The sequence below is a fragment of the Hyperolius riggenbachi genome, chromosome 10 (assembly GCF_040937935.1).
Source record: "Hyperolius riggenbachi isolate aHypRig1 chromosome 10, aHypRig1.pri, whole genome shotgun sequence".
NCBI lineage: Eukaryota > Metazoa > Chordata > Amphibia > Anura > Hyperoliidae > Hyperolius > Hyperolius riggenbachi.
The window spans coordinates 62,918,352-62,942,401 of record NC_090655.1 but is presented as its reverse complement, the minus strand read 5'-3'; the positions used below and the strand labels follow the sequence as shown (position 1 = coordinate 62,942,401).

The 24,050-nt window shown below is 49.7% G+C and overlaps 2 protein-coding genes across 7 annotated transcripts in view; one reads left to right on the top strand and one right to left on the bottom strand.

Moving 5' to 3' along the window:
- The window catches only part of VTI1A (vesicle transport through interaction with t-SNAREs 1A), a 565,329-nt gene extending 554,932 nt beyond the window's left edge, over nucleotides 1-10,397 (bottom strand). Inside the window, exon 1 of one of the 5 annotated variants that reach the window (XM_068256574.1) lies at nucleotides 10,165-10,397. In XM_068256574.1, coding sequence (XP_068112675.1) covers nucleotides 10,165-10,258 — 94 coding nt within the window. In that variant the 5' untranslated portion in view covers nucleotides 10,259-10,397. The remainder of the gene's footprint in view (nucleotides 1-10,164) is intronic. The other 4 variants (XM_068256575.1, XM_068256572.1, XM_068256576.1 and 1 more) reach the window with 4 other exon arrangements.
- Nucleotides 10,398-10,403: 6 nt separating this feature from the next.
- The window catches only part of ZDHHC6 (zinc finger DHHC-type palmitoyltransferase 6), a 52,983-nt gene continuing 39,336 nt past the window's right edge, over nucleotides 10,404-24,050 (top strand). Inside the window, exon 1 of one of the 2 annotated variants that reach the window (XM_068256569.1) lies at nucleotides 10,404-10,475. In XM_068256569.1, coding sequence (XP_068112670.1) covers nucleotides 10,441-10,475 — 35 coding nt within the window. In that variant the 5' untranslated portion in view covers nucleotides 10,404-10,440. Of the gene's footprint in view, nucleotides 10,476-23,751; nucleotides 23,839-24,050 lie in introns of those variants that run through there. The other variant, XM_068256571.1, reaches the window with a different exon arrangement.

Genomic DNA, 24,050 nt, shown 5'->3' with positions numbered 1-24,050 from the left:
CCTGAACAGTGAGTATGCCACCACAGTTGGCCCCTGAACAGTGAGTATGCCACCACAGTTGGCCCCTGAACAGTGAGTATGCCACCACAGTTGGCCCCTGAACAGTGAGTATGCCACCACAGTTGGCCCCTGAACAGTGAGTATGCCACCACAGTTGGCCCCTGAACAGTGAGTATGCCACCACAGTTGGCCCCTGAACAGTGAGTATGCCACCACAGTTGGCCCCTGAACAGTGAGTATGCCACCACAGTTGGCCCCTGAACAGTGAGTATGCCACCACAGTTGGCCCCTGAACAGTGAGTATGCCACCACAGTTGGCCCCTGAACAGTGAGTATGCCACCACAGTTGGCCCCTGAACAGTGAGTATGCCACCACAGTTGGCCCCTGAACAGTGAGTATGCCACCACAGTTGGCCCCTGAACAGTGAGTATGCCACCACAGTTGGCCCCTGAACAGTGAGTATGCCACCACAGTTGGCCCCTGAACAGTGAGTATGCCACCACAGTTGGCCCCTGAACAGTGAGTATGCCACCACAGTTGGCCCCTGAACAGTGAGTATGCCACCACAGTTGGCCCCTGAACAGTGAGTATGCCACCACAGTTGGCCCCTGAACAGTGAGTATGCCACCACAGTTGGCCCCTGAACAGTGAGTATGCCACCACAGTTGGCCCCTGAACAGTGAGTATGCCACCACAGTTGGCCCCTGAACAGTGAGTATGCCACCACAGTTGGCCCCTGAACAGTGAGTATGCCACCACAGTTGGCCCCTGAACAGTGAGTATGCCACCACAGTTGGCCCCTGAACAGTGAGTATGCCACCACAGTTGGCCCCTGAACAGTGAGTATGCCACCACAGTTGGCCCCTGAACAGTGAGTATGCCACCACAGTTGGCCCCTGAACAGTGAGTATGCCACCACAGTTGGCCCCTGAACAGTGAGTATGCCACCACAGTTGGCCCCTGAACAGTGAGTATGCCACCACAGTTGGCCCCTGAACAGTGAGTATGCCACCACAGTTGGCCCCTGAACAGTGAGTATGCCACCACAGTTGGCCCCTGAACAGTGAGTATGCCACCACAGTTGGCCCCTGAACAGTGAGTATGCCACCACAGTTGGCCCCTGAACAGTGAGTATGCCACCACAGTTGGCCCCTGAACAGTGAGTATGCCACCACAGTTGGCCCCTGAACAGTGAGTATGCCACCACAGTTGGCCCCTGAACAGTGAGTATGCCACCACAGTTGGCCCCTGAACAGTGAGTATGCCACCACAGTTGGCCCCTGAACAGTGAGTATGCCACCACAGTTGGCCCCTGAACAGTGAGTATGCCACCACAGTTGGCCCCTGAACAGTGAGTATGCCACCACAGTTGGCCCCTGAACAGTGAGTATGCCACCACAGTTGGCCCCTGAACAGTGAGTATGCCACCACAGTTGGCCCCTGAACAGTGAGTATGCCACCACAGTTGGCCCCTGAACAGTGAGTATGCCACCACAGTTGGCCCCTGAACAGTGAGTATGCCACCACAGTTGGCCCCTGAACAGTGAGTATGCCACCACAGTTGGCCCCTGAACAGTGAGTATGCCACCACAGTTGGCCCCTGAACAGTGAGTATGCCACCACAGTTGGCCCCTGAACAGTGAGTATGCCACCACAGTTGGCCCCTGAACAGTGAGTATGCCACCACAGTTGGCCCCTGAACAGTGAGTATGCCACCACAGTTGGCCCCTGAACAGTGAGTATGCCACCACAGTTGGCCCCTGAACAGTGAGTATGCCACCACAGTTGGCCCCTGAACAGTGAGTATGCCACCACAGTTGGCCCCTGAACAGTGAGTATGCCACCACAGTTGGCCCCTGAACAGTGAGTATGCCACCACAGTTGGCCCCTGAACAGTGAGTATGCCACCACAGTTGGCCCCTGAACAGTGAGTATGCCACCACAGTTGGCCCCTGAACAGTGAGTATGCCACCACAGTTGGCCCCTGAACAGTGAGTATGCCACCACAGTTGGCCCCTGAACAGTGAGTATCCCACCACAGTTAGCCCCTGAACAGTGAGTATGCCACCACAGTTGGCCCGTCAACAGTGAGTATGCCACCACAGTTGGCCCGTCAACAGTGAGTATGCCACCACAGTTGGCCCCTGAACAGTGAGTATGCCACCACAGTTGGCCCCTGAACAGTGAGTATGCCACCACAGTTGGCCCCTGAACAGTGAGTATGCCACCACAGTTGGCCCCTGAACAGTGAGTATCCCACCACAGTTGGCCCCTGAACAGTGAGTATCCCACCACAGTTAGCCCCTGAACAGTTAGTATCCCACCACAGTTGGCCCCTGAACAGTGAGTATGCCACCACAGTTGGCCCGTGAACAGTGAGTATGCCACCACAGTTGGCCCGTCAACAGTGAGTATGCCACCACAGTTGGCCCGTCAACAGTGAGTATGCCACCACAGTTGGCCCGTCAACAGTGAGTATGCCACCACAGTTGGCCCGTCAACAGTGAGTATGCCACCACAGTTGGCCCGTCAACAGTGAGTATGCCACCACAGTTGGCCCGTCAACAGTGAGTATGCCACCACAGTTGGCCCGTCAACAGTGAGTATGCCACCACAGTTGGCCCGTCAACAGTGAGTATGCCACCACAGTTGGCCCGTCAACAGTGAGTATGCCACCACAGTTGGCCCGTCAACAGTGAGTATGCCACCACAGTTGGCCCGTCAACAGTGAGTATGCCACCACAGTTGGCCCGTCAACAGTGAGTATGCCACCACAGTTGGCCCCTGAACAGTGAGTATGCCACCACAGTTGGCCCCTGAACAGTGAGTATGCCACCACAGTTAGCCCCTGAACAGTGAGTATGCCACCACAGTTGGCCCCTGAACAGTGAGTATGCCACCACAGTTGGCCCCTGAACAGTGAGTATGCCACCACAGTTAGCCCCTGAACAGTGAGTATGCCACCACAGTTGGCCCCTGAACAGTTAGTATCCCACCACAGTTAGCCCCTGCACAGTGAGTATCCCACCACAGTTAGCCCCTGCACAGTGAGTATCCCACCACAGTTAGCCCCTGAACAGTGAGTATCCCACCACAGTTAGCCCCTGAACAGTGAGTATGCCACCACAGTTAGCCCCTGAACAGTTAGTATCTCACCACAGTTAGCCCCTTAACAGTTAGTATCCCACCACAGTTAGCCCCTGAACAGTTAGTATCCCACCACAGTTAGCCCCTGCACAGTGAGTATCCCACCACAGTTAGCCCCTGCACAGTGAGTATCCCACCACAGTTAGCCCCTGCACAGTGGAGTATCCCACCACAGTTATCCCCTGAACAGTTAGTATCCCACCACAGTTAGCCCCTGAACAGTTAGTATCCCACCACAGTTAGCCCCTGAACAGTTAGTATCCCACCACAGTTAGCCCCTGAACAGTTAGTATCCCACCACAGTTAGCCCCTGAACAGTTAGTATCCCACCACAGTTAACCCCTGAACAGTGAGTATGCCACCACAGTTAGCCCCTGAACAGTGAGTATGCCACCACAGTTGGCCCCTGAACAGTGAGTATGCCACCACAGTTGGCCCCTGAACAGTGAGTATGCCACCACAGTTGGCCCCTGAACAGTGAGTATGCCACCACAGTTGGCCCCTGAACAGTGAGTATGCCACCACAGTTGGCCCCTGAACAGTGAGTATGCCACCACAGTTGGCCCGTCAACAGTGAGTATGCCACCACAGTTGGCCCGTCAACAGTGAGTATGCCACCACAGTTGGCCCGTCAACAGTGAGTATGCCACCACAGTTGGCCCGTCAACAGTGAGTATGCCACCACAGTTGGCCCGTCAACAGTGAGTATGCCACCACAGTTGGCCCGTCAACAGTGAGTATGCCACCACAGTTGGCCCGTCAACAGTGAGTATGCCACCACAGTTGGCCCGTCAACAGTGAGTATGCCACCACAGTTGGCCCGTCAACAGTGAGTATGCCACCACAGTTGGCCCGTCAACAGTGAGTATGCCACCACAGTTGGCCCGTCAACAGTGAGTATGCCACCACAGTTGGCCCGTCAACAGTGAGTATGCCACCACAGTTGGCCCGTCAACAGTGAGTATGCCACCACAGTTGGCCCGTCAACAGTGAGTATGCCACCACAGTTGGCCCGTCAACAGTGAGTATGCCACCACAGTTGGCCCGTCAACAGTGAGTATGCCACCACAGTTGGCCCGTCAACAGTGAGTATGCCACCACAGTTGGCCCGTCAACAGTGAGTATGCCACCACAGTTGGCCCGTCAACAGTGAGTATGCCACCACAGTTGGCCCGTCAACAGTGAGTATGCCACCACAGTTGGCCCGTCAACAGTGAGTATGCCACCACAGTTGGCCCGTCAACAGTGAGTATGCCACCACAGTTGGCCCCTGAACAGTGAGTATGCCACCACAGTTGGCCCCTGAACAGTGAGTATGCCACCACAGTTAGCCCCTGAACAGTGAGTATGCCACCACAGTTGGCCCCTGAACAGTGAGTATGCCACCACAGTTGGCCCCTGAACAGTGAGTATGCCACCACAGTTAGCCCCTGAACAGTGAGTATGCCACCACAGTTGGCCCCTGAACAGTTAGTATCCCACCACAGTTAGCCCCTGCACAGTGAGTATCCCACCACAGTTAGCCCCTGCACAGTGAGTATCCCACCACAGTTAGCCCCTGAACAGTGAGTATCCCACCACAGTTAGCCCCTGAACAGTGAGTATGCCACCACAGTTAGCCCCTGAACAGTTAGTATCTCACCACAGTTAGCCCCTTAACAGTTAGTATCCCACCACAGTTAGCCCCTGAACAGTTAGTATCCCACCACAGTTAGCCCCTGCACAGTGAGTATCCCACCACAGTTAGCCCCTGCACAGTGAGTATCCCACCACAGTTAGCCCCTGCACAGTGGAGTATCCCACCACAGTTATCCCCTGAACAGTTAGTATCCCACCACAGTTAGCCCCTGAACAGTTAGTATCCCACCACAGTTAGCCCCTGAACAGTTAGTATCCCACCACAGTTAGCCCCTGAACAGTTAGTATCCCACCACAGTTAGCCCCTGAACAGTTAGTATCCCACCACAGTTAACCCCTGAACAGTGAGTATGCCACCACAGTTAGCCCCTGAACAGTGAGTATGCCACCACAGTTGGCCCCTGAACAGTGAGTATGCCACCACAGTTGGCCCCTGAACAGTGAGTATGCCACCACAGTTGGCCCCTGAACAGTGAGTATGCCACCACAGTTGGCCCCTGAACAGTGAGTATGCCACCACAGTTGGCCCCTGAACAGTGAGTATGCCACCACAGTTGGCCCCTGAACAGTGAGTATGCCACCACAGTTGGCCCGTCAACAGTGAGTATGCCACCACAGTTGGCCCGTCAACAGTGAGTATGCCACCACAGTTGGCCCGTCAACAGTGAGTATGCCACCACAGTTGGCCCGTCAACAGTGAGTATGCCACCACAGTTGGCCCGTCAACAGTGAGTATGCCACCACAGTTGGCCCGTCAACAGTGAGTATGCCACCACAGTTGGCCCGTCAACAGTGAGTATGCCACCACAGTTGGCCCGTCAACAGTGAGTATGCCACCACAGTTGGCCCCTGAACAGTGAGTATGCCACCACAGTTAGCCCCTGAACAGTGAGTATGCCACCACAGTTGGCCCCTGAACAGTGAGTATGCCACCACAGTTGGCCCCTGAACAGTGAGTATGCCACCACAGTTAGCCCCTGAACAGTGAGTATGCCACCACAGTTGGCCCCTGAACAGTTAGTATCCCACCACAGTTAGCCCCTGCACAGTGAGTATCCCACCACAGTTAGCCCCTGCACAGTGAGTATCCCACCACAGTTAGCCCCTGAACAGTGAGTATCCCACCACAGTTAGCCCCTGAACAGTGAGTATGCCACCACAGTTAGCCCCTGAACAGTTAGTATCTCACCACAGTTAGCCCCTTAACAGTTAGTATCCCACCACAGTTAGCCCCTGAACAGTTAGTATCCCACCACAGTTAGCCCCTGCACAGTGAGTATCCCACCACAGTTAGCCCCTGCACAGTGAGTATCCCACCACAGTTAGCCCCTGCACAGTGGAGTATCCCACCACAGTTATCCCCTGAACAGTTAGTATCCCACCACAGTTAGCCCCTGAACAGTTAGTATCCCACCACAGTTAGCCCCTGAACAGTTAGTATCCCACCACAGTTAGCCCCTGAACAGTTAGTATCCCACCACAGTTAGCCCCTGAACAGTTAGTATCCCACCACAGTTAACCCCTGAACAGTGAGTATGCCACCACAGTTAGCCCCTGAACAGTGAGTATGCCACCACAGTTGGCCCCTGAACAGTGAGTATGCCACCACAGTTGGCCCCTGAACAGTGAGTATGCCACCACAGTTGGCCCCTGAACAGTGAGTATGCCACCACAGTTGGCCCCTGAACAGTGAGTATGCCACCACAGTTGGCCCCTGAACAGTGAGTATGCCACCACAGTTGGCCCCTGAACAGTGAGTATGCCACCACAGTTGGCCCCTGAACAGTGAGTATGCCACCACAGTTGGCCCCTGAACAGTGAGTATGCCACCACAGTTGGCCCCTGAACAGTGAGTATGCCACCACAGTTGGCCCGTCAACAGTGAGTATGCCACCACAGTTGGCCCGTCAACAGTGAGTATGCCACCACAGTTGGCCCGTCAACAGTGAGTATGCCACCACAGTTAGCCCCTGAACAGTGAGTATGCCACCACAGTTAGCCCCTTAACAGTTAGTATCCCACCACAGTTAGCCCCTGCACAGTGAGTATCCCACCACAGTTAGCCCCTGCACAGTGAGTATCCCACCACAGTTAGCCCCTGAACAGTGAGTATCCCACCACAGTTAGCCCCTGAACAGTGAGTATGCCACCACAGTTAGCCCCTGAACAGTTAGTATCTCACCACAGTTAGCCCCTTAACAGTTAGTATCCCACCACAGTTAGCCCCTGAACAGTTAGTATCCCACCACAGTTAGCCCCTGCACAGTGAGTATCCCACCACAGTTAGCCCCTGAACAGTGAGTATGCCACCACAGTTGGCCCCTGAACAGTGAGTATGCCACCACAGTTGGCCCCTGAACAGTGAGTATGCCACCACAGTTGGCCCCTGAACAGTGAGTATGCCACCACAGTTGGCCCTTGAACAGTGAGTATGCCACCACAGTTGGCCCCTGAACAGTGAGTATGCCACCACAGTTGGCCCCTGAACAGTGAGTATGCCACCACAGTTGGCCCCTGAACAGTGAGTATGCCACCACAGTTGGCCCCTGAACAGTGAGTATGCCACCACAGTTGGCCCCTTAACAGTGAGTATGCCACCACAGTTGGCCCCTGAACAGTGAGTATGCCACCACAGTTGGCCCCTGAACAGTGAGTATGCCACCACAGTTGGCCCCTGAACAGTGAGTATGCCACCACAGTTGGCCCCTGAACAGTGAGTATGCCACCACAGTTGGCCCCTGAACAGTGAGTATGCCACCACAGTTGGCCCTTGAACAGTGAGTATGCCACCACAGTTGGCCCCTGAACAGTGAGTATGCCACCACAGTTGGCCCCTGAACAGTGAGTATGCCACCACAGTTGGCCCCTGAACAGTGAGTATGCCACCACAGTTGGCCCCTGAACAGTGAGTATGCCACCACAGTTGGCCCCTTAACAGTGAGTATGCCACCACAGTTGGCCCCTGAACAGTGAGTATGCCACCACAGTTGGCCCCTGAACAGTGAGTATGCCACCACAGTTGGCCCCTGAACAGTGAGTATGCCACCACAGTTGGCCCCTGAACAGTGAGTATGCCACCACAGTTGGCCCCTGAACAGTGAGTATGCCACCACAGTTGGCCCCTGAACAGTGAGTATGCCACCACAGTTGGCCCCTGAACAGTGAGTATGCCACCACAGTTGGCCCCTGAACAGTGAGTATGCCACCACAGTTGGCCCCTGAACAGTGAGTATGCCACCACAGTTGGCCCCTGAACAGTGAGTATGCCACCACAGTTGGCCCCTGAACAGTGAGTATGCCACCACAGTTGGCCCCTGAACAGTGAGTATGCCACCACAGTTGGCCCCTGAACAGTGAGTATGCCACCACAGTTGGCCCCTGAACAGTGAGTATGCCACCACAGTTGGCCCCTGAACAGTGAGTATGCCACCACAGTTGGCCCCTGAACAGTTAGTATGCCACCACAGTTGGCCCCTGAACAGTTAGTATCCCACCACAGTTGGCCCCTGAACAGTTAGTATCCCACCACAGTTGGCCCCTGAACAGTTAGTATCCCACCACAGTTGGCCCCTGAACAGTTAGTATCCCACCACAGTTAGCCCCTGAACAGTGAGTATGCCACCACAGTTAGCCCCTGAACAGTGAGTATGCCACCACAGTTAGCCCCTGAACAGTGAGTATGCCACCACAGTTAGCCCCTGAACAGTGAGTATGCCACCACAGTTAGCCCCTGAACAGTGAGTATGCCACCACAGTTAGCCCCTGAACAGTGAGTATGCCACCACAGTTAGCCCCTGAACAGTGAGTATGCCACCACAGTTAGCCCCTGAACAGTGAGTATGCCACCACAGTTAGCCCCTGAACAGTGAGTATGCCACCACAGTTAGCCCCTGAACAGTGAGTATGCCACCACAGTTAGCCCCTGAACAGTGAGTATGCCACCACAGTTAGCCCCTGAACAGTGAGTATGCCACCACAGTTAGCCCCTGAACAGTGAGTATGCCACCACAGTTAGCCCCTGAACAGTTAGTATCTCACCACAGTTAGCCCCTTAACAGTTAGTATCCCACCACAGTTAGCCCCTGAACAGTTAGTATCCCACCACAGTTAGCCCCTGCACAGTGAGTATCCCACCACAGTTAGCCCCTGCACAGTGAGTATCCCACCACAGTTAGCCCCTGAACAGTGAGTATGCCACCACAGTTAGCATCTCACCACAGTTAGCCCCTTAACAGTTAGTATCCCACCACAGTTAGCCCCTACACAGTGAGTATCCCACCACAGTGAGTATCCCACCACAGTTAGCCCCTGAACAGTTAGTATCCCACCACAGTTAGCCCCTGAACAGTGAGAATGCCACCACAGTTAGCCCCTGAACAGTGAGAATGCCACCACAGTTAGCCCCTGAACAGTGAGAATGCCACCACAGTTAGCCCCTGAACAGTGAGTATGCCACCACAGTTAGCCCCTGAACAGTGAGTATCCCACCACAGTTAGCCCCTGCACAGTGGAGTATCCCACCACAGTTAGCCCCTGAACAGTTAGTATCCCACCACAGTTAGCCCCTGAACAGTTAGTATCCCACCACAGTTAGCCCCTGAACAGTTAGTATCCCACCACAGTTAGCCCCTGAACAGTTAGTATCCCACCACAGTTAGCCCCTGAACAGTTAGTATCCCACCACAGTTAGCCCCTGAACAGTTAGTATCCCACCACAGTTAGCCCCTGAACAGTTAGTATCCCACCACAGTTAGCCCCTGAACAGTTAGTATCCCACCACAGTTAGCCCCTGAACAGTTAGTATCCCACCACAGAATGCTCCCTGTACAGTTAGTATCCCACCACAGTTAGCCCCTGAACAGTTAGTATCCCACCACAGAATGCTCCCTGTACAGTTACTGTCCCACAACAGTATGCCACCTTTACAGTTAGTGTACCCTCACAGTATACCCCCTGTACAGTTAGTATCCCACCACAGCTTACCCCCTGAACAGTTAGTGTCCTACCAAAATATATCCCCTGCACAGTTATGTAACCCACAGCAGTAAATTCCCTGCACAGTGTCTCTCCACAGCATACCCTCTGTACAGTTAGTGTGCTACCACAGCATAACTCTTGAACAGTTAGTATCCCACCACAGTATGCTCCCTGTGCAGTTAGTGTCCCACCACAGTATAGTTAGTACTATGCTCACAGTATACCCCCTGTACAGTTAGTATCCAACCACAGCTTACCCCCTGAACAGTTAGTATCCCACCACAGTATGCTCCCTGTGCAGTTAGTATCGCACCACAGTATCCCCTGTATAGTTCCTGCCCCCTCTATATAGACAGTGTATGACCTCTTGTACCCCTGCAGTGCCCTCAACTTCCACTCACCCCCGACCAGTCTGGGTATGCGGCCGATGCGACTGGTGATCTCGGCCGTGAGGACACTGTAGTCCTGTTCATATCCCTGGAAATCGGCAGACATGTTTCTCGGTAGACAGATCTGACTGAGGAGCGAAACTGACAGCAGGAAGTCTCCCGTCCAACAACTTCCGCCCTGGGTCCGTCAGTGAACTACGTCCCCCAGCGCCTTTAGCGACCGCCACTTCCTTAGCAACTGACAGCAGCTCTTACTGGTCGGGAAGAGTCAGGTGAAGCAGAGGAGAGATGAGCTGTAGTCACATGATAAGGAGACCGGCTACGTGAGTCATGTGATGCTCACTAACCAGCTGATCGAGATTCTTCATGCTTTGATCCTTAGCTGCTCATAGAACTATTCTGGTTTTCCAATTATTGGTGATCCCTGTAATAAATGAGGTTCCACAGCCAAACCTCATTCTGCAGCTGTGAGCAGAGCTGAGATGGCCACACACAGCACAATTAAAAAAATGCAATTTTAAGACAATTCGATAAAAAATAGAAAAAAAACACCTTTTTCCATAAATTCAATCAACAAATCTGATAGAATTTCCTGTTTTTATAGCTACAGTCTGGTTTTACACTTGATTTCTGTGTTGCGGTGCGGATGTGATGTTTCTGCCGCATCCCACCGCAACGCAAAAAATGACAACCATGACCCTGTGGCAGAGTGCATCGACAGTCTCATGCAAAACGCTGCCCCTGGCTCAGTAACGTACTCGATGCTGGGCAGGATGTACATCCCTGGGATTTCCGTCGGTCCACGCATGGGCAACATGCTCCGTTGTTTACACTATCTGCATACCTCCCAACTTTTTGAGATAAGAAAGACGGACATGTAAGCCATGTCCCTGATCATACCCCTGTCACCCCCCCCCCGTCACGCGTACCATAAAGATTTCATAAGAAAAATATGTTGTTTTATAATTCAAATCACACTGGTCCTTTCTATCCTGGTTCATTTTCCTTCATATTAACATTTTAAAATTAGTAATATATAAATTTAAAGGTTGGAAACAGTGGCTTAGCAATAGGGGGTGCAGAGGTAGCGACCGCATAGGGGCCCTTGGGCCAGAGGGGCCCTCCCTCAAGCACAATATTATCTTTCTATAGGTCATGTGCTGGTAATAATCACTTTTATAGATGCTTTAAATAGTAGTAATCATTAACAAACTGTCCCCCATCCCCTTCTTGCACCTCTGACACTGTGGAAATCCTTGGCAGGTTTTGGTGGGCCATATCTATTGTTACGTATAGAGTGCTTGGGGGCCCCATGTAAACTTGCACCGGGACCCATAGCTCCTTAGTTACGCCACTGGTTGGGATTACAGTTTAGAGACAATCAAACACATTTTTTAGTACAGAAATGTATATATTTACATAGAAAGAGGGACAAAGTCCTGAAAGAGGGACAAATGAGGAGAAAAGAGGGACAGGGCTCCCAGAAGGGACTGTCCATCCAAAAGAGGGACAGTTTGGAGCTATGCACGTGCTGCCCATAGACTGTGTTAAGCACAGGCTTGCAGTAATGCACTGTTGCCCTTCTGTCGGATCTGATACTTCATTTTTTTTTAACAAATCAATTTTTATTTTGAACACAAAAAAGGAAACAGTACACAGAAAATAGTACTGTGTTCCTACAGGCAGGAGATTACATGAGTATTGTTGAAGCATTAATATTAATATTACCATACTGGGAGGAATATACAGTAGTATCAGTATTACCAGAAATTATTTCTACACAATTAACATATATAATATTATCACAGGTATGCAGAGTATGTATCAAACATCAGATACTTGGAGCATATACCTTAGGATGATTAATAATACTAGTGAGTATGCTTATAGAGTAGGAGGACCGTGCCACTAAGAGGAAAGACAGGAAGAAGAGAGTGAGAAGAAAAAAAGGTAAGCGAGGAAGAGAAGAGAGAGGAGGAAGAGAAAGAGAGAAAAAGAGAGACTTTGAGCCCAACTCCAGCCATGGCATAATTAGGTTTTAGTACCATGTTTTAGTATAATTTTTTAGGGGAAGAGGAAGAATCAAGGCTTCAAATTAGAACCAGCCGTCATAACATTGTTATACCACGGTGCCCATATTTAGTGAAATCGTTGTGAACAATTACGTTTTTTGTACGTCATTTGGTATAAGAGGAGGGCAAGATTGATGGTACGCTTCCAGTGGTTGATGGATGGAATAGCATCCCCTTTCCAGACTCTAAGGGCTGGAACCCACAGGAGCGCTTTTGGCAGCGTTTTGGCAGCACTGCAATACGCTAGCAGTTTGCCAAAACGCTGGGCTAATGTTAATGGATGGGGCAACTTCCACAGGAGCGTTTGCGTTTCCCAGAAACGCAAACGCAGGACCTGTAGCATTTTGGGAGCGTTAGCGCTTCAATGTAAAGTATTGAAACGCTAGCAGAAACGCTCAGCAAAACCTAAACTGAGCGGTTTTGCTAGCGTTTTACGGTTAAGCACACTGTAACAAAATGAAAAATAATTCACAGGACCAATCAGGATAAAAACGCAAAACGCAAAACGCTAGGCACCCGCTGGGGAAAAAAATACAATGTTGCAAAACACGACCAAAAACGCGCATGAATCCGCTTGCAAACCGCTCAGACAAAACGCTAGCGGTTGCGTTTTGCGTTTGCGGTTTTCAGTGGGTTCCAGGCCTTAGGATTTCCTTACATGCATAGAAACATAATATGCGGATTATAAGTGTATACTTACTACACGTCTGTTATTGAAATAGTCCTAGTAGCGCTAGTTTGGGTGTGCAATAAAAGTGTGATTCCAAGATTTTGTCTATAATAGCAAAAATATCCATCCAACATACTTGAATGTTGTTACAACTCCAGAACATATGTAGGAATGTGCCATTCTCGGCAGAACATCTCTGGCAGATTGCACTGTTCGAGTCGGAGTCACAAATATTGTGCATTCTTACAGGAGTAAGGTAGGTTCTATGAAGGAATTTAACCTGAATTAGTCTATCTCTAGCTGAGATGGGGATTTTCACAAAATCCTCTAACATGCCCTCTCAATCAGTGTTGTCTGGACTAAACCCAAAATGTCAAGATTCCATTTTTCTTGGCAACAAAGAAGTTTTTCATTATTTTGGGCTAATAAAACTGAATGAATAACCGATAGGGGTTTGTCTAGATGTTGTGTCAATAAGACATGGATCTGATACTTTCCGTGCACCTAAAGGGACAGCAATAAGTGTGAAAGTCTCCATAGACTTTCATTGCTTTTGCGACAAAATAGGGTAAAACAACGCAGGCATTACCTGCAAGTGTAAAACACACACCATTTAATGTTTTAAATTTCTTTTCAATTCAAGAATTATCATAATTTTTTTTATGATTGATTGTAACATTATTATTATTTATTATTGTTATATAAAGTGCCAACATATACCGTGCTGCTGTACAGAGTAAGAATACAACAGGAAATATAGTTATAAGGACAATGGTAGACATAAAATATACACACTGGTACATACAGTAATACAGAAATGGGAAACATGGTAATTACAGTGCAAATTGCAACATGATGAACAAAATCTTTGGCAAATTTCAAGACAAAAGAATGAGAGAGCCCTGACCAAGGTACCTCACGCATGCTCAATTGTTTCACAATTATGACACAAAACGCTGAAAAAATTGTTTGGGTCTATAAATCAAGAATATATCTTTTTTGAAAACAATTTTCTTTTCTTTCCTGCTTACTGTTGTGGTGAGTGGTGTCACAGAAGACAGGAAGTGACTGGAAATGTTTGGACCCTCTGCGATCAGTAATCAGATCAAGGCTACACTCTTTTGAGCACAAGCGTAGCCGTATTGTGCTTGCGTGACGCCTTCACAGTGCACAGCAGCACAGCCACACTCGTTCATACAGGAAGGGGGACCTTACCGCCAACTTTTTGAAATGGAAAAAAGGGACATGCCCCGTGCAACTCCCAAGGCACACCACATTCACATCACTACTGGAGTTTTATCTAGCGGCGTTCATGAGTGTGGCACGTACTGTCATAATTCAAATCACGCTGTGCCTTTCTATCGTTCATGACTACTTTCAATACTATTTGAGAATAAGCAATACCCGTATGTCATTTTAGGAGATGGAAATAAAGTTTCAAGCCACATAAAATATTTATAAGACGTGTACATCAGTCCTAAAAGGAGTGCAAAAAAAGGCCGGTTCAGACAGACATCTGCTGTGTGGCGTTCATCTCCGTCCTGCCGGGATCCATCACTTGGCATATTGTAATGTATGGGATCGTTCAACTCAGGCCGTTTGCCATCAATTGCTCAAGCGCTGCAGTCAATCGAGTTTTCCAGGACATGCAGCTTCTGGAGTTGTTGGCGTTCCTTGTTACGGTATTCCCTGGGGTTTAAGTAGAGTGACCAGATTTTTGTAGGCTCAACCTGGGACGGGGTGAATTGGGGGGGGGAGGGTTGAAAAATTTGGTGGCTGCAGCTCGCACGAAAAATGGGCGTGGTCATGACATTCTATGGGCGGAGCTAACAGAATGATGCAACAGCGAGGCATAAGAAAGCAGTGTTTACGCCGTGATGTGGTCAAACGTGGATTCACATCATAGGTGTGCAGAAACTGTGTGATGCTATTTAATAGTATGCCATAACCGCAAAGCAGCAAACACAGCCAACTATGACCATTAAATAATAAACGCAATGGGCAACATTTCAGCACAAAATAATCGCATTGCGGGCAAACATGTCAGCATAAAATAAACGCACTGCGGGCAAACATGTCAGTACAAAATAAACGCACTGCGGGCAAACATGTCAGTACAAGAAAAACGCACTGCGGGCAAACATGTCAGTACAAAATAAACGCACTGCGGGCAAACATGTCAGTACAAGATAAACGCACTGCGGGCAAACATGTCAGTACAAGATAAACGCACTGCGGGCAAACATGTCAGGCAAACATGTCAGTACAAGATAAACGCACTGCGGGCAAACATGTCAGTACAAGATAAACGCACTGCGGGCAAACATGTCAGCACAAGATAAACGCACTGCGAGCAAACATGTCAGTACAAGATAAACGCACTGCGGCAAACATGTCAGTACAAGATAAACGCACTGCGGGCAAATGTGTCAGTACAAAATACACGCACTGCGGCCAAACATGTCAGTACAAGATAAACGCACTGCGGGCAAACATGTCAGTACAAAATACACGCAATGCGGCCAAACATGTCAGTACAAGATAAACGCACTGCGGGCAAACATGTCAGTACAAAATACACGCAATGCGGCCAAACACTTCACCTGCAAGAAAAGGCATTTACTCACCTGGCAGAAGACGTCCCCTCACGCAGCCGGCCTCTGGTGCCTCAGGTGCAGCTCCCCCTGGCCTGGACGATGTTCAATTTCCCGCTCAGCCTCTCACAGGCAGAGCAGGGCTACGGCAAGATGGCGTCCGGAGGCGGAGTCCTGTACTGGAGACAAAGGGCTCCGCCTCCGGACGCCATCTTCCCGTAGCCCTGCTCTGCCTGTGCCTGCCGGAGAACATTGCAGGCTGGAGCGGGGCTGTGGGGAATGAACTAGCGCAGCGTCTAGTAGACGCTGCGGCTAGTTCATTGTACGGTGGCCAGAGTCCCGAGGCCGGGACGTCCCGCTGCTAAAAGCGGGACATTTCCCGGGACCTCATGCAGCCTGGGACAGCGCCCCCCCGAAGGCGGGACGCGTCCCGGGTAAAGCGGGACGTATGGTCACCGTAGTTTAAGACGCGATGATGAATTGACAGCAAACAATGCCAAGCCCTTTTCTGTGCTATAGCATAAAAGCATTTGGCCTTGGCGAAACGAGCCACTGACAGCCGGTGTTCCAACTAGCTAGCATACATTGACAGAATAGCATACATTTAAAGTGATATACCCCTTGTTAGTAGAATCAGTGTCCCCTTGCCCGCTCGCTTCGCTCGCTGGGCTGCGGGCTCGGTCCTCGCTTCGCTCGGACAACTTTTTATTCTAACTCTATGTCCACTTGGATAGTGGAGATTGCACATCAGCACACAGGCAGCTAACTGGGGTTGAAAAGGTTAATGCTGCTGATGGGTATTATGGGGTTAATGTCTGCCCTGCATGACTTTGCACATGCTCAGTAGCATTTGTATGCTATTCTGTCGGGTATGCTAAAATGTTGGAACACCGGCTGTCTGCACTGACCCTGGTAGACACTATTCAATTTTCCCAACAGATCGACAGATCTATCGATATTTTCTGGCAACTCCAAACTGCTACCGATCGAGAACGGAATCGATTTTGTGCAGTACCAATCTGAAAATCAATCCCATTCTAGATTGGGAGCTGATCGGACATGCTGGAATTTATTGATCGACCCGTTGATCTGATGGAAAAATTGCATCATGTGAACCAGCCTTAACCACTTGAGGACCACAGTGTTAAACCCCCCTAAAGACCAGGCCTTTTTTGTAAAATTGGCCACTGCAGCTTTAAGACCAAGCTGCAGGGCCGCACAACTCAGCACACAAGCGATCCCCCCCCCCCCCCCCCCCCCCCCTTTCTCCCCAACAGAGTTTTCTGTTGGTGGGGTCTGATTGCACCCCAGGTGTTTGTTTTTTTAAATAAATATTTGTTTGTTTTTTGATCAAAATCGTGTTTTAAAATTTCCCTTTGCAGTGGCCACTCCCTCCCTCCCCCCGCCAGCCTATCACTGTGATCGGCTGTCATAGGCTTCAGCCTATGACAGCCTATCACTTCTGGGCCAATGGAGGGGACAGCCGTGTCACACGGCTGACCCAGTACAGCGCTGCACCAGATCGCAGCGCTGTACAAGCTTTATAGACGGTGGTTTCGCCGTCTAACAGTCTCCCGTGCGGCGATTGCCGCTGGGAGACTGAAGGTCCCCCCCCCAAGCAGGAGATGCGCGCGCAGCCTGCGCGCGATCTCCTGCAATAGCTGGCCCCAGGACTTTACGCCGATCGGCGTTAGGCGGTCCTGGAGCTGCCACCGCGGCCACACACATCGCGTGACGTGGTCGGCAGGAGGTTAAAGAGGAACTCCAGTGAAAATAATGTAATAAAAAAGTACTTCATTTTTACAATAATTATGTATGAATGATTTAGTCAGTGTTTGCCCATTGTAAAATATTTTAAATCCCTGATTTACATTCTGACATTTTTCACATAGTGACATTTTTACTGCTGGCAGGTGATGTAGCTGCTGCTTGCTTTTTTGGCAGTTGGAAACAGCTGTAAACAGCTATTTCCCACAATGCAACAAGGTTCACAGACATGAAACTGCCAGAACCATGGTCCTCAGAGTTTATTGTGGGAGGGGTTTTACCACCATATCAGCCATACAGAGCCCCCTGATGATCCGTTTGTGAAAAGGAATAGATTTCTCATGTAAAAGGGGGTATCAGCTACTGATTGGGATGAAGTTCAATTCTTGGTCACGGTTTCTCTTTAAAGGACACACGAGGTGAAAATAAACTAATGAAATAAACAACTGTATTTATCCTCCTTCTCCAAAAAATGACTTTTTAAGATATTCCACGGTTTTATTTTATATTTAAATCTACTTTTTAAGTTTTTACTGTTTTATTGTTTTTGCTCAATGACACATTCATTGAAGTATGCCAGAGCTAAAACCTATGAACTATTGATCCTTTATATCTCTTTCTTGCTCTCAGAAGCCATTTTGCTAGGAAAGTGTTTTATAGTTGTAATTTCTTATCAGTAAGGGCCACACTGTAGTCTGACCCAGTCCTGACTCAGACAGAAACTGTCACTTACATAGCTGATGTTTAACTCTCTCAAGCAGAGAAAGAAAAAAGGAACAAAGCACAGTTATTTGTGTGCTAGGCACTGTACATACACATGTCTATCTCCTCATGTCACTTGTCACCTCGGGTATCCTTTAAATTTTACCTGAGACGGTACACACTGCATTATTTGTACTTACCTGGGGCTTCCTCCGGCCCGATGAGATATGTGGGCTCCCTTGTAGAGATGGCCCGAACGGTTCGACCGCAAACTTATTCGCGTGAACTTCGGTGGTTCGCGTCCGCGGTGAACCTCGAACTATATGCCAGTTCAACCCGCCCCCTATACTACATTATTAGGGTCAACTTTGACCCTCTACATCACAGTCAGCAGGCACACGGTAGGCAATCAGGCTACACTCCCTCCTGGAGCCCCCCCCCCCCCCCTTATAAAACGCAGACAGCGTCAGCTTTTTCACTCACTCGTGTGGCTGCAGTAATTAAAGAAGGGAGAGAACCTTGCTGCTGCTGACGTAGGGAAAGCTTAGTTAGGCTCTTGTGTTAGGCTTGTTAGGTTGCTCCTTCTTGCTGATCTTATTGCTACAAAGCACTCCTCATCCTCAACAGCTCTTTTGAGCAGGGATGGTCGTAGTCAGCCAACTTCGCTACGCTGGAACTACGCTTCGTATGCATGTCATAGACTACACGTTAAAATATGCAATTACGCATAGTGTGAAGCGTAGTGTATGCGGAGGCTTATGCCCGTATGCGGAACATTTTTCGCATTAATTCCTCTTTAAATGCTTTTACCGGGAACTCTTCTATGCGTAGATTCCCCTTTCCACAATCGCACGCGGAAAATCAGACGCGAGTAGCGCATTTGTAGTTCACTACGCAATGCACATGTTTACTACGTATAGTGGGCTTAAGCTACGCGTAGCAGTACTTCGCTACGCGTAAATTCGTAAGCGTAGTTTTGAAACTTCACCTACGAACTATGATGCGTAGATGCGAACTACAATGCGTAAATTCGCACTGGCGTAGTTTCTGCTCATCCCTGCTTTTGAGAGCTAATGTTGTTCTTGTGATTTTTTTTTTTTTTGTGTGTGTGTGTCCCACTGACACTTGTGTTGCATATACAACCCTGTCAGTCAGTCGCAGCTGCTGGACCTTGGCCCCTTGGTAATTCCTACTGTGCCACTGCCAGGCCCAGCACATTCAGTGACTACCTATGTGTGTGACAGCTGCACATTTGTAATACCAATCACTGCATACCCACCTGTTCAGTGCACCTACCTACCTAGGTAAGCGCATGCAGTGTCACTGCACCTGTTCACAGTACCTGTGTGTGTGACAGCTGCCCATTTGTAATACCAATCACTGCATACCCACCTGTTTAGTGCACCTACCTACATGAGCGCACGCAGTGTTATATACCAGTCAGTCGCTGCACCAGTTCACGGTACCTGCGTGTGTGACAGCTGCACATTTGTAATACCAATCACTGCATACCCACCTGTTCAGTGCACCTACCTACCTACGTGAGCGCACGCAGTGTTATATACCAGTCAGTCGCTGCACCTGTTCACGGTACCTGCGTGTGTGACAGCTGCACATTTGTAATACCAATCACTGCATACCCACCTGTTCAGTGCACCTACCTACTTACGTGAGCGCACGCAGTGTTATATACCAGTCAGTCGCTGCACCTGTTCACGGTACCTGCGTGTGTGACAGCTGCCCATTTGTAATACCAATCACTGCATACCCACCTGTTCAGTGCACCTACTTACGTGAGCGCACGCAGTGTTATATACCAGTCAGTCGCTGCACCAGTTCACGGTACTTGCGTGTGTGACAGCTGCATATTTCTAATACCAATCACTGCATTCCCACCTGTTCAGTGCACCTACCTACCTACGTGAGCGCACGTAGTGTTATATACCAGTCAGTCGCTGCACCTGTTCACGGTACCTGCCTGTGTGACAGCGCAACATTTGTTATACCAATCACTGCATACCCACCTGTTCAGTGCACCTACCTACATACGTGAGCGCAAGCAGTGTTATATACCAGTCAGTCGCTGCACCAGTTCACGGTACCTGCGTGTGTGACAGCTGCACATTTGTAATACCAATCACTGCATACCCACCTGTTCAGTGCACCTACCTACCTACGTGAGCACACGCAGAGTTATATACCAGTCAGTCTCTGCACCTGTTCACGGTACCTGTGTGTGTGACAGCTGCACATTTGTAATACCAATCACTGCATACCCACCTGTTCAGTGCACCTACCTACGTACGTGAGCGCACGCAGTGTTATATACCAGTCAGTCGCTGCACCTGTTCACGGTACCTGTGTGTGTGGCAGCTGCACATTTGTAATACCAATCACTGCATACCCACCTGTTCAGTGCACCTACCTATGTGAGCGCACGCAGTGTTATATACCAGTCAGTTGCTGCACCTGTTTACGGTACCTGTGTGTGTGACAGCTGCACATTGTATTGATACCAGTCACTGCATACCTGTTCACTGCACCTGTGTGACTGCACATTGTATTAGTCAAGTCAGTGCATACCTTTCACTTCATCCCCCCCAATATGGGCAAAACAGGCAGATGTAGGCCACCCAGCAGGTCTGTTCGAGGTCGTGCTGTCGTGATTTCGTGCGGCCCTGGAACAAAGTACAGTGTTCAGAAGGCGCGTGCCATCAACTCCCAAGATTGTCAGGACGTAATTGACTATTTAACACAGAACACCTTATCTTCCTCAGCTTCTGTACGGAACCGTGACATATCTTCTTCCTCCTGCCCTGATTCTGGCACCCCACTTAACACTCAGTCGGCTGCCGCCACCAAAGTGCCATCACCCCAGGGCTCAGCGGTGTGGACATTTTTTGTGTGTCTGCCTCAGATGAGAGCAATGCCATCTGTACTGTCTGCCACCAAAAATTTAGCCGTGGAAAGACCAAGATCCGTGTAGGGACAACTTCCTTACGAAGGCACATGATGACAAAACAGAAACTGCAATGGGATGACCACCTGAGGGAAAGCAGCACACAAAAGCAAAGCCACACACCACAGTGGAAGATACCAGGCCGCAATTATTTCTCAAAAAAGGTGATACCCAAACTGTACCGTGATGTTGAAGGGCAAGTGGTGTCATCTCTGGCACACAGCGTTGGGTCAAGGGTCCTTCTGACCACGTGGTCTGCAAAGCACGGTCAGGCCTTCCCGAAGACTAAATCAGTCCCTACACACAGCATCTCTGCCTGCACGTCGTGTGACTGACTGCCCCAAGACTAAATCGCTCCCCACACAGGCCTGCAGGCCGCTTAACTGCCTTCTTCACCACCACCAACAGGGTCCAGGACTCCAGGCGGATTCCTGAATTTTTAGGGCCGCTGCAGCGGCCGCTATAATAATTTTTCTGGTGCGTGTACATGGCATGCTTGCCTAATTTTTCTGGCTGCACTGCAGCTGCAACAACAAAACAAAAGGCATGTACATGTGTCAATTCCCCTTCGTAATCCTTACCTTGCCGCGGTGAAGAGGCTTGCGTATCACAATGAAGCAATGACCGACAGCTATATGAGTGCCTCGGGGGGGCACACCCAAGATAATAAGGTCGTTGCTTCATTGTGGACAGACCAAATTCGATCAGCTGCACACTCACTGTTCTGTCATTGAGCTACCTCAGCCCGGCGACCATATGGGCTGGAAAGCCGCCATCACCTGCACTCTTGTCATGGTGCGCACCGGTCCAGCACGGCCGTCACTACACAAACAGATGTTTGCGGTGCGTTACACAGTGAGTTTGGTCTGTAAGTGTGAACCAGTACACTAATTACAAGATCTGATTGATGTATGCACATGCAAGATGTTTTAAAGCACTTTAGGCCTCCAATGTAGCATGCAATGTGATTTCTGCCCTTAAAACGCTGCTGTGCGTCAAATCCAGATTTTTCCCCGGGACTTTTGGCGTGTATACCACTCCGCCACCTGGGGGTCCAGGTGTTAGACACCTTGAAACATCTTTTCCATTACTTTTGTGGCCAGCATAAGTGTTTCTAGTTTTCAAAGTTCGCCTCCCCATTGAAGTCTATTGCGGTTTGAAAAGTTTGCGCGAACCGAACTTTTTGCGGAGGTTCGCGTTCGAGGTTCGCGAACCGAAAATCAGAGGTTCGAGCCATCTCTACTCCCTTGGCTTCCATGCAAACATAGAACGCTCCCAGCCGCAGAGCAGAAGAGGACGACTGGCCCCGAATGACAGCAATACTGGCGGTTACCACGGAAGAACGGAGTGGTCAGGAAGGATGGCAAGGGAGCCCACACACCTCATGGGGCTGTAGGAAGCCCCAGGTAAGTATGCAGTGTGAACTATCTCAGTTTCACTTTAAGGAACTAAAAGGGACAGATGGATTTGTCTCAAAAAATGGATTGTCTCTCTGCAGAAGGGACAGTGTGGCCTCTAGAATGAGAGCTTAACTCTGGGTATTTCAAGTCCTACCCCATAGAGCCATATTAATACGTGCCATGCACTGATGAGGGTCAACCAGTCTGAAACAGTCAGTATGCATGTTGGATTAGTTTGGCTCTGTAATATCAACAAGCTGACACATCATTGCATTCCAGGGGTTCTGGAGGTGTGGTTAGTTTTCGTGAACAACAAAGGGATGATCTGCATATACAGCCGTGATCAGGGCCAGACTTACCTACAGGCACCTGATGATGGAACGGTGGCTCACTCCCCTCATAAGTGCCTCCCTCCAGCCTTACCTATGCAGGGTTCCGCTAACCAGGTCCACCTTCAGTCAGGGCCACCTCTAGCTACCACATACTTGTGGGCACCTCTAGCTACTTAATACTGAGGATAGCTCTGGCTACCTAATACTAAGGGGCACCTGTAGCTACCTATGATGGGCAAGCGAACTAAGGGAGAAGTGACAGCTGGGCCAGCCAACACACTTGCGGTGCAGTTTGGTGGGGGTTTGTAGGTTCATGGAGGGCGAAGTCTAGTGTACCAAGACATCTGTGCCTATAGGTCTCTTGTGATGTAAATCCAGGCCTGGCAGTGATCCATTGTGGCACACCTCAAATGCCTACTCCAACCTGCACACCTTCTGTTTTATGAAGGTGAAATTCTGTTTTACATAGCATTTATAGTAAGAGGGCTTTTTGGCCCTCTATAGCCCCATACACTCACTTTGCTAAATCATACCTCCCAACTTTTTCGAGACGAGAAAGAGGGACACTTAAGCCCCGCCCCGCCACTGAGTGCCCCCCCCCCCCCCCCCAATACCATAAAGATTTCATTAAAAAAAATATGAAAAATATGTGGTTTTATAACTCAAACCACACTGGTCCTTTCTAACATTTTAAAATTAATAATATATAAATTTAAAGGATGGGAATAAAGTTTAGAGTCAATCAAACACATTTTAGTAGAGAAATATATATATTTACATAGAAAGAGGGACAAAGTCCTGAAAGAGGCACAAATGAGGAGGAAAGAGGGACAGAGGGACAGGGCTCCCAAAGAGGGAATGACCCTCCAAAAGAGGGACAGTTGGGAGCTATGCTAAATAGTTCTGGTTTACCATGAGCTTGTCGAGCAATTAAACATTCAATGAGAACTGGTGGCATTGCTGCATTACACTGAAGGGACAGCAGATGGCGTCCATCACACAGTACCGTTCAGCGATGAGTGATCTGCCATAGGTTGACGTCATCAACGGGCGGGGCCATGAGTTCAATGTGTCTGTTTCTGGAGGGGCGCTGATAGAGGTGACACAACCCGGAAGTGAGGAGCAGGAGCTTGCGGAGTGTGGGGAGGTGACCGGCTGGGAGCAGGACTGAAGGTTTCTGCTGGGCAGAGGTGAGGAGGGAAATGCAGGAACAAGCTGTGGGGGCTGCTGTAGTGTAGCGGAATATGGGGATAGGGGATTGTAGTAGTTGGGATTGCATTATGAAGAGGCATATTGAGGGGAGGTAATCTCATGAGGGACACTATAGAGATTTAGATTGAGGAGGTATTAAGTGGGAAATTAATTTTAAGGGGTAGGAGGGTTCTGTACACTGAGAGAATGG